The 11,175-nt window shown below is 43.8% G+C and overlaps 1 protein-coding gene across 1 annotated transcript in view; it reads left to right on the top strand.

Annotated features, from left to right (window-relative positions):
* The first annotated feature begins 4,029 nt into the window (after positions 1-4,029).
* The window catches only part of OTOA (otoancorin), a 222,115-nt gene continuing 214,969 nt past the window's right edge, over positions 4,030-11,175 (top strand). The window contains exons 1-2 of the mRNA XM_085631332.1: positions 4,030-4,110; positions 4,649-4,780. Of these exons, the coding sequence (XP_085487458.1) occupies positions 4,030-4,110; positions 4,649-4,780 (213 nt within the window). The remainder of the gene's footprint in view (positions 4,111-4,648; positions 4,781-11,175) is intronic.

Here is an 11,175-nt window from a genome sequence, read left to right as displayed (position 1 = left end):
ATAATCAATATCTGCATCAAATAGACTTTTCTCAGGGGTACAACAACCATGCGTACGCATGCAAAACAACCAGGCATTTAAAACATTAGTTTCACCCTTTGTGGATTTGTGTTTCAAAGTTTGCGTATGTGTTGTTATGTCTTAAAAACCTGATCCCCATTCTAATCTGATGATTGTTGAGATAAATTTAATGCTGATTTCAAAATAACTTGAGTTGTTGTTCAGAGGCTGAGTTGGTAGAAAATCACAAAAACACCCGGGGTCAAATGATATTTGAACTAGGTATCTACATTTTGATGCCCAGTTTAAACAGGGACAACAAATGGCGGCTAGCACACACAAATGCTGTTGTAGTTGATGATCAGAGAGGTAACAAGTAGGTAGGTCTGGGTGTGTTCCAAATGTTCCTAACCTGCAAGAATATGTTGGATGGTGTATGAAACCTTCCTAGCGTTTTTGATAATTAATCTTTTCTCCTTGAAGAAGGCACGTGCCTCTGCATTCCAGCTTTTGCTCTATGACTATAGAAATGGAAGCTTTCAATTGAGGCTGTGTCTAAAGGCACCATCATACAGGCATGGAATGATGATTCTAGGTGATGGGCAGAAAGAACCAGATCCTTACACACACCGGGCCTGTTTCACAAAGGGTCTCCGCGCTCGTGGCGGTGGGCCCTGCAGTCGCGGGGGAATCTCTGCACTCGGAATTGAATCTCCACAATGAGAATTCTCTCTGCGGAGATTCCGCCCGACTGCGAAGATTTCCCCGCGACTGCGGGATCTCGGCCCGAGTACAGCGGCCCGTTGTGAATCCGCCCCACTATGAGCAGGTAACTAATAATTGCCTACTCTGCTTTCATGTGCTTGCTTGTGGAGTTGGAGGGCTGTAAGGGTACTTACATTTAAGACTGAGGTTGGCTGAACTCCTCTGATTACAGGGACCTTGGCCAGGTCATTGTACAGCTTAGCTCAGTGCTGTGAGCACTACAACCTTGTCTTGCCACATCCCATGGTAGGTGCGCTATGCGTCGTTGGTGTCCGTTGCAAGGAGCTGCTCATCTGAACATTTAGGGCATCGCATCCCATGGCCACACAAGACCTCTATAAGAGGCCGTTGCACATAAGGAACAGGAGGAGGGGAAATATTGAACATTGTGCAATTAAGTCATCAGAGAAGATCTGGACGCATGAGCAGTATGTATAATTTCATTAAAAATATGAAACAATACTGATGGTGGCTGGCTGTCTAACATGCTCTTAACATTATTTTCACAGCATGCAACATAATGCGTACAGTAAGCATTTTTTAACCTTTTTTAGATATTCCTCGCTTTGTCTGAAAAATGTAATATTTTAAGTAGCGCTTACATCTGGGTATGACATTGCTGAGATCAATGGCAGTCAACGTTGTGGGCAGCAGAGAGGAGTGTGAGCAATTCAAAAACCATACACACTCTGTATGACTTCCATTGCTTCATCTCAGGGACCTTATAGGTTGGCATGGTGGAGCCACCGAATATCAACATTCATGTAGGTTTTCAGGTTAGGCAATAACATATACAATTATATAAGTGCAATGCAAGTCAACATTAAACTCCTATTGCGAGAAATATAAAAACATTAAAGTCAAGGTGGCAAAATGTATTAGACCATAGCAAACAGATAACAGGAGATACTTCTTGGTAACATCAGTCACCGATGCATTAGCATAATCAGAATGTTATCGTACAAGGTGAATGTTGTCAAGAACAAGAATGTGGAGAGAAAGTTTATAAATTTGGAAAGAAGTGATTTTTTGCCATCTGTGACCCCAGCAAATAGCGTAGGCAGAATCACTTTAAATGCATGAACATACAAGATTTTCTGCTCAAAGTGAGAAGCAGTCCATAACTAATTGAAACATACAGTGTTGGTAAATCAAGGCAGGCGGCTGCTGGATATACATATATATACATAAGGTTGTTTTTTTTAACTCAGGGTTTTTCATTTGTAGGCGTTTGGATGTAGGAGTTATGTGTATATGTACTATTACATCTTTTTGGAATCTTGCTCACACATTTGTAGGGCTAAGATTTTAACTGAAATTCACTTGATTGAAAGACTGATTAATAGAATATAATTATGGACTTATGTGCCACTTGACCTATATTGTTGGATCTGTTAAAATATTCAGTGCTCCGACTGCTCGCAAAACCAACATTGTAGACAACATGAAAAGACTTTTCAGTTTTCCAGGTCTTCTTCCCTTATATTTTAACTTTCCTTTAAAATATATTTTTAAATTGATTTGGTGTCCGCATTTTTGGTGCGTAGCTTTCCACTGGCGGGAAGGAAGATTTTGTGTACTTTCTTGACCCATGACTGTGAAACTTGGCTTCTATGGCAGTCGGCCATTTTGGATTCAGCCTGTAGGCTGTTTTGTTTTACTGTGCTAACCTCAGTGCTTACACTTGCACAGGACAGGGATGGTGCCTGCGTTCTTGAGAGTGCTCCTAAAAAGTATAACTGTTAGATCAGTACCTTCATTGTGGGCTTTGGTGTGGATGTATTTGTCACAGCCACTTTCTTATGTTTTGTACTTATCTCTATATCCATTTTACGCCAGTAGAGGTAAGCTTCTTTCAGAGTGTTGATCACTGAGGCTTTAAAGTTAGCAATACAATCATTGTGAAGAAGTAAACAACAGATACCGATGTGAACATATGTAAGATTACAATTTAGATCACACATTGGAGAGTCCCTAACCCCGCCCCAATAATTATTTCTTCACATTTAAGATTATATCAGCTTTTCTTGGAACCCGTGATATTGGTTCAAAGGGAACTTCCTCCTGCAACTGTAAATGTGCATGCTATTAATATCTGAAGTTCTCGTTTTTGTGGTCCTAATATACTTCAATGACACATCAAACTTCCTGTGTGTATTCCTTTCAGTTTTCACACAGTCGCTCTATCTCTCATGATCTCCTAAGCCATGTGCACATGTGCCTGGCTTCTCCTTTGCTTTCTAGAAGCTCCTTGTGTCTTTCACATGTAAGAGCAGATCTGAGTATATGTCCTCAGGAACTTAGCACATTAACCCTGACATTCTCTCATACATCGTTCAGTACAGCACAGCTTCGACCCTCATCACAGCCCCCACTTACAATTCCTAGACATGGGGCACACACTATATTCATCCTGTTTTGACGCAAGAACCTCAATACGTAAAGCGCAAACCAAGAACCTCAATGCGTAAAGCGCAAACCAAGAACCTCAATGCGTAAAGCGCAAACCAAGAACCTCAATATGTAAAGCACAATCCAAGAACCTCAATGCGTAAAGCGTAAACCAAGAACCTCAATATGTAAAGCGCAAACCAAGAACCTCAATGCGTAAAGCGCAAACCAAGAACCTCAATGCGTAAAGCGCAAACCAAGAACCTCAATATGTAAAGCACAAACCAAGAACCTCAATGCGTAAAGCGCAAACCAGGAACCTCAATACGTAAAGCGCAAACCAAGAACCTCAATGCGTAAATCTCAAACCTCTGAGCATGATTTAGAAATGTCTCTCATTTTTTTTTTAAATCTTTTTTATTGGCAGTTATATAACGCTCTTATCCTTCATATTCAACATTGTTACATTTCGATAGTGAGATCAACATAATATCAAGTGTGATTGTCCTTTACATTACACTTACAACATTCACAATATGCAGGATCAGGATACAAGATATCAACTCAGTAATGAAAGCAAGGTGACCCATATCCAATTCAATTTAGAAATGTCTCTCATGTGACAGAATTTCTATCCCACCAAGTCAGAATTAGAACATTTGCTTCATGCCAGACCACGCTAAAGAGCCTGAATTCACCATTAGAGGAGCTACTTTAGGAAGAAACTCCTTGGTGGAAAATGCACTAACGGTATCAAAGCTAGTGAAATGTCCATTTGCATAACTTGGCACTAGAGATGCACCCCAACAGTAGTGATGCATGGTCAATGCCAACACAGGTGGTCTGACTAAATGCTGAGGGGATTTCTATAGCATGTTAAAGACACCATCCCTGCCTTTCCAGGAGCCTGCCACCATTTTCAAGTCTTTCACAGAGTCATCACTGCCAGACATGGTAGGAGCACCAACCACCTTAGTCTGGGTCAGTTTTTCCACAACCCTATCTGGTGGAGGAAACTCCTGCCCTTGCGTGAACCAGTGGGCGAATCCAAAGAGACCATGCCGCTGGCTTGCTTACTACGTAGAGTGCACTGAATATAGTGCCTGCGCTTCCAGGGGTGCAGATAGGGACTCAATTATTTTATGCAAAAATGCTGATACTGACCTCCTCTGACTTAGGCCCCACATCCTCTCATAATGTGGTCCTAACATGATGATTCAGTACTAGTTCTTAGACATGGCCTGATGGGTGTTTAGCCTATGCATTTGTATTTCCATTTACACTCAGAGATAATTTATTTCCCGGGGTTCAATAAATATAATCGCTCACCACCTCTTTAATGCTACCTTCCTGAGGCATAGGTGAGTGTTTCTTTGCTGAGTAATCCTGCTGTATTAAAGTGGAAGTAGTGGACTTGAATATTTCCTATGACTTTCAGACACAGCTGTAACACCTACAGCATTGTCATCTGCATTGTTGTCTCTAATTACAGAGTGCTTTGAAACAGTACCTGGAGGATCTGCTCCATCAGCCCAAGCTTCTCCTATCAGAGTTACGCCAGATCAACTTCCAGCAGTTCCAGCTGGCCATGCGATACCTCTTCAGTGGACAAAGGGTGAAGTTTGTAAGTCATTCCAATTTGCAACTCTGAATTAACCCAGTGACCACAGAAATGGAAATGGGATGGGTGAGTAGTTCAGACAGTGGCATGACACAGTCAAGGAATGTTGGTTTATTCCTCATCATCATCACGAGATCTAATAACAGATCTAAGCCATTGTCTAGCTCCAAAGTTCTCAGCCTGAGGAAGGTGCTGAACTCCACGCTCTCTGAAAATGGTGCAGTTTGTGCCATTTGCACACTGTGGGTCTCTGTGCTCCCCCCTTCACAGGCCTTGAGCCATTAGTCAGTCAGTTCTTTGTTTCAGTATATGTAGATCACTAGAGCTTAATTTGCAAAATAAATATGTAATTAAAATAAAAAATAAGTGCAGAGTTCCATGGTTTTTGTGCATGGGTACATGGTTTTTCTTAGGTCCTGTGAAATGCCAGGGTTGCAAATACCAAGGCTGCCTACTCTTGATTTCACCTAGTGACTCTTTCTTCCACCACCCTACACTTCCTTTCTCTTTGTCTCGCTGTTAGTTCTTTTCCAGTTCATCTTCATTCCTGCTTTCTCTCCTTGTCGCTGTCCACAATATTTGGAATGCTCTGTTCTCCATTAAGAGTTGTTAAGTCAGTTGATATCCATTTGAAGGGAGTGCACTGCCAGGCTGCTCTACTCCACTGTGTGCTTGAGTGTGTGTGCACACTCACACATGCTTCGACTCCTCGTCAGGGGTAGTAAGAGCTATATAAATGCAATAACTATACAATACAATACATGCACAAATATACAAGCACATCTAGATACAATTCACAGAAATACTTAATACAAGGTTTAGATGGGTAGTACATTAATTCTTTGTATAATACAAATGAAGGCAAATGGGGATAAGAGAGAGATAGGACAAATGCCATTGCTCCAAATGCCAGCCTTCAACCTGCACTTGGCCGCCTGATTATGAGTCGTCTAGAGTATCACTATAAAGGATACTGCCTTGTCCAACTCTAAGTTCACCGGATGCAAACTTGCACCCCTTGTCTTACCCTGTGTTTCTGTGTACATATTCCTTCTGCTATTAGTAAGAGGAATCTATGCACAGAAACAGGGCTGAAAGCTGGAAGAAGCATGCAGGAAAGAGCCTATGACTTCATGGTCTTACAAGTAGTTCCCCATTCTGGCCTTCCTATCTCGAAATTGCACGTTTCAGTAGTGGGGATAAAAGACAGAAAAACGAATTACGCTATTCAGGTGTTCTCTGTGCCATGCAAAGAGATTTCCAAAATATGTGAAAGCACAATTTTCCATAGTTGCAATGTCATAAAACAAGAAAGAAATTGCTCAGGTAGGCGTGGAGGTCGGCCTCCTGAGCCAAGATCTCTGACGTGTGCCGAACAGGGTGTCTGAGGCAGAGGGCTGTATCTCGGAACTTGAAGAAACAGTAAAGGAGCTCAAAGAAATGGTCTTCCGCCTCCCTCACAAGTCGAAATTAATGGCTGATCATATCAAAGACACGGAGCGGCAGGTTCGACAATGTCATCTCCGTTTTGTTGGCCTTCTAGAGGGGGTAGAGAGGTCTGACTCCGAGGAATTCCAGGAGTCCTGGATAACCACATGGGTCTCTGTCTCCCTGTTCTCTACTTGTTTCATCGTGAAGAGGGCAGACCACTCTTTGGCACAGAAGACCATGACTCCATCATAAGAGATGAACCACAGACACTAATTGTTTAGTTCAATAGTTGTATTAACCCGTTCCGTGCTCATGACGGAACCACGCCGTCATGAGTCACGGGCGCTGTGTGCTCATGACGGAGTGGTTCCGTAATGCTGCGGCCATTGGCGGCCGCTCCGCCCACGCGGCGCTAATTCCCCGCCTGTGCAGGCGATTAGCGCAGTGGGTGGAGTCCTGATGGAACCACTCCGTCATGAGCACAGCTCAACCGTGACTCATGGCGGAGTGGCTCCGTCATGAGCACAGCGCCACCGCACTACCCCCAAACCCCCCCCAGCGCTGCGGCGGAATTCCTGCCGCAGCCAAGGGGTTAAATACTCAAATACAAACAAAACGATTTGCACAGTTGTGTAAGGTGTCCCAAGTGAAACATGAACCTAAGAAGTATGTGACATTGTGTAATAGGATTTACAAGGTTTCAAAACATTGTTTATATATACAGAAAGCGACCAATTCTCAATTAAAACCGGATATGTAGCCACTATACAATCATAGAGTGCAATTTCAGTGGTTCGCTTTCATCTTTACTGTTGACGGCGTTTCGACCCTGTTAGGAATGTAGGGTCTCGTCAGGACCTATAGTATTAGGGACATCTGGACGTGGAATTGCTGAGCTATTAGTGGGGTGTGTGCAACCCGTGATATAGTGAAAGGAATGGTACTCACTGGGAAACCCGGCCGGGTTCCCTACTGAGGGTGTGAGCCTAGCAATCCAATTGTAAGACAGCGCAATGGCTGTTCTCTGTACTTCGGTGAAATGAGCCGGAATTTAGTAGGAACTCATTATCGCGATTCAAGGTCATTGAATCGCGGCAGGCAGACGCATGCGATCCTGTTTCTCTATACTAATTAAGGAATCATTATCTACCCGATGCGGAGTATTATTGCCAGGGAGCACCCGCAATCGTTAGATGGATAATCAGCAGCTGCTGCAAATCGTTTTGTTTATATTTGAGTATTTAATACAACTATTGAACTAAACAATTAGTGTCTGTGGTTCCTTCTTTCTGACATTGCTGATAACCCTTTTTATTGCGAATTCGCAATCTCTTCAAAATCAATATTGAGTATAATATTCCACAGGAACCATTGTTTTTCATGTAATACTTATTCACCTTGGTTCCATAGTGAGTGGGGTTCCCTTGTTTCTCTTTCGTCCATCATAAGAGAGGCACACAGGGTGGGGGATCTTCACGCCCAAGTGAATCACTTTATGATCTTCCCGGACTACACATTTCAGGTCCAGCTGCAGCGATGCTCCTACGAAAAGGTCAAGCAACAATTTAGAGCCATGGGTGTTCAGTTTATGTGATTATTCCTGTTTAAACTTAAAGTGATCCATGACTCCAAATAATTTTGTTTACAACTTCCTCAAAGAGGCCGGTATCTTGGCAATGGAACAGAGACCCCCTCGGCTGTAACCAACGCCCCACCCAGGGGAGCATCTGCTTAGCAGCAGGAATATGCCCGAGAGCAACCACTGCATAACAGCAAGCGTTCTAGGAGGAGAAGATGACTTGATCCTTAAGACTTATCCCCTCAGACTCGGAGGATGACCACCTTTGTGGGGCCAGGCCCTCCACTCAATAATCCCCACGGCACACACTACCCCACTCCCCTCACGGAACAGAAAAAGTCCCAGACTGACTGGTCACTGAATGATCACGCCGACCACCTATTATGCCATCAAACACAATGGGGTTACCATGTGTCCCTCAGAACCTGGGTATACAATGTTATAAAAACAATGTACACAAAGACTGATCGTGTTAAGATTTGGAAAGTGAACCCCAGTGGGGTCTACCCTTGTGGAATTTTGGATATATGATTACGAATACGTGTGGATCCATGTGTGGATTCCATCCTGGCTTGGAGGAGTTATTTTCCATTGAATTGCACACCATTTAGGCTGTCTACATCCTCCAGTCCTGAGGAAGACCCACTGTGATGTCTAACTACTAACACACACACATAGGATCCAAACATCATCGGCAATCCCATTTTTTCATGTTCTCGGTCAACATTCTGAAAGAAGTGCCAATAATAATATAGGATGTTCATTGACCTATGGATATGAGAGAGAACAGGCATTTTTTGTAATAATTTTTCTATGTATATCATGCTAAGATCAGTCTTTGCCTACATTGTGTAATGTCAAACTAATTTTTTCACTGATTGTCACTTTACGACTAAGTCACGTCTATTGATTTATTTTTGTGTTTTTGAAAGCCTTATATGAAATAGAAAAGGTGTGCGTATTATTAGATATATGACTTCCAATATACTAAATAATTATAACTGTTGTTGTGTGTCATTTATTTAGATGATTTACTGTGGGGCTGTTGAGTAATGGTCAATATAGGCCCATACTCTCCCAGATTCTTGGAGAACATACATTGATCTACTCATATAGGTGTGACTTTCTAACACCTATTTTTAACGCAAAGAAATTGTGACACCCAACAACTCGTAGTTTATAACACACCTATTTACAGTCTCCTTTGTCAGCACCACTATCTCCTTCCTCAGATATGGTTGAGCTGGATCCGGCAGGGATGCACTCGGTGAACTTACACCTAGTTTGAAATTTGTCCTGGGGGGTTGTCCGATGCTTCTTGCTTGAAGTGTGAGGTGGTGGGGTTGTTGGTGTGGTTGGGTCCAAAGGGGGGTTGTTGTGTTTCTTGTTTTTTTCAGTTTAATACTGAGTTTTATGTACACACTGCATGTTTTTGGCGCATTCATCTAGCTCTGCATCGCACCATCTACACCTACAGCCAGATTTGATGTTTACCCAAAATGCACCTGGGTAGCTCCAGGTAAATATTTCTTGGCACCCATTCCATGACCGACCATGGCTAGGTATGCCTTTACCCTTCTGACTCGGGATGTCAAGAGTCTGAATAACCAGATATAATCGGGCAGTGTTACAATTTGCTACGCGCCACTCACCAGCTGTAATCCTTCTTCAAGAGACGCACCTGATGGGGACTAAATGGCCATTCCTAGTTTGTTACGAGTATGATAGGATCTACCATGCTGGCCATACAGTTGGCTTCAGAGGAGTGGCGATTCTTCTGCAAAAATCCTTCCCCTTGTAGTATCCTCCGTTGGCCCTGACCCTCTAGGAGGTATATTGTTGTGGAGGGCTCACTTGAAGGCCACCTTTATAATCTCATCAGTGTGTATGTTCCTCCTGGGCTCCCCAGGACTACACTTGAAGCTCTGTGACAGGAGATACTGAGCCTTCCAATGGGGGTCACATTGGTAGGGTGCGGCTTTAATGCCATACTGACGTCTGTACTGGATTCCTCTGGCCAAGGATTGGAGGGGAGTTGAAACCAAGGTGCATTGCGCCAATAGGTGGACTCCCTAGCCTTATGAGACGTATGGAGATCATGGCGCCCCACCAAATGCACCTACACTCACTTATCGGCAGCCCACAAAAATCTTACAAGCATTGATTTCTTTCTTCTGTTGGACACCGACCTTATCCCGACGATGGGTGCCCTTGCTCTACCACGGGGCATTTCGGACCACTGGCTGGTGAAGCTCAGCTTTGGCTAAGTGAACTCAAATCATCACCACCCTATTTAGCACCTCAATGCCTGGCACTTAGTCAACAAGCAATTTACGCAATACCTGGTGGAGAAGGTGAAGTTCTACTTAGACCTCAATTGTGGTACGGTGACCTCCCCGGGCACCCTCTGGATGGCAGGTAAGGCTACAATCCAAGGAGTATCCAGATCCTATTTAATGGGAAAGGAATGTGAGAAATAATGCCAGATAACTGAATTAGAGATACAGGCCCTTTCATTGGAAAGGAACTACACCATGCACCAGGAAGAGGCACTGCACCACAGGGTTGCCCATTGTCCCTCTCATATTCGCCCTGCCCATTGAACCGCTGGTGGTGTGGGTCTGGTGCAATGTACAGATTTGGGTCTTTAATTTAAGGGTACCACGGAAGATTGCAGAGCCCTGTATCCAGATGACGTCTTACTATTCCTTTCACAGCCAGCCAACACTGGCCCTCAGTTGATCCATATGCTCACTCTCTCTGGGGAGGCCTCCGGGCTGACGGTCAGTTGCTTCAAATTCCTCCTGATACCCCTTCAGGGTGACAGAGACAAGACTGACTGCCAGGCATTGATTCCGATTCACGGATTCAACTTCCAGTACTTAGTCATCCTCATCACCCTTAACCCCACCTGACATGGGCCTTGAACCTTAAGCCTCTAATGCTCAAAACGTCAGCTGACCACACCAGAAGGGCCAAACATCCTGGGTAGGATGGCCCTCTTCAAGATGATGATATTACCCCGATTCCTCATTATCCTTCAAAACTTCCCCCTTCTCATCTCTCGGAAGTGGTTCATTGACTTGTCAGGAAAGATTCGCACCTTCCTCTGGGGAATAGTGTTCGGGAAATCCACGCAGTCTCTATGTGATGGAGGTATGGTTACTGCAAATATTTGCATCGGTTATTGGGCTTTCCAGATCCAAGTGGTGAATGACTGGATGATTTGAAAGGGCCCATTTAGGCCAGGAAGCTGGGCTAGGACTGTTGTATGGAAATTCCATCCACCGCACTCTCCCCTAGGTGACTAAGACAACATTATCGGCATGGCAATCGGTGCTACACTGGATAGGGTGGGACAGACAACTTAATGAGGAAAACCCCCTTG

This window comes from Triturus cristatus, chromosome 10 (assembly GCF_964204655.1).
Source record: "Triturus cristatus chromosome 10, aTriCri1.1, whole genome shotgun sequence".
Lineage (NCBI taxonomy): Eukaryota > Metazoa > Chordata > Amphibia > Caudata > Salamandridae > Triturus > Triturus cristatus.
This window is presented reverse-complemented; position numbering and strand designations above follow the sequence as displayed.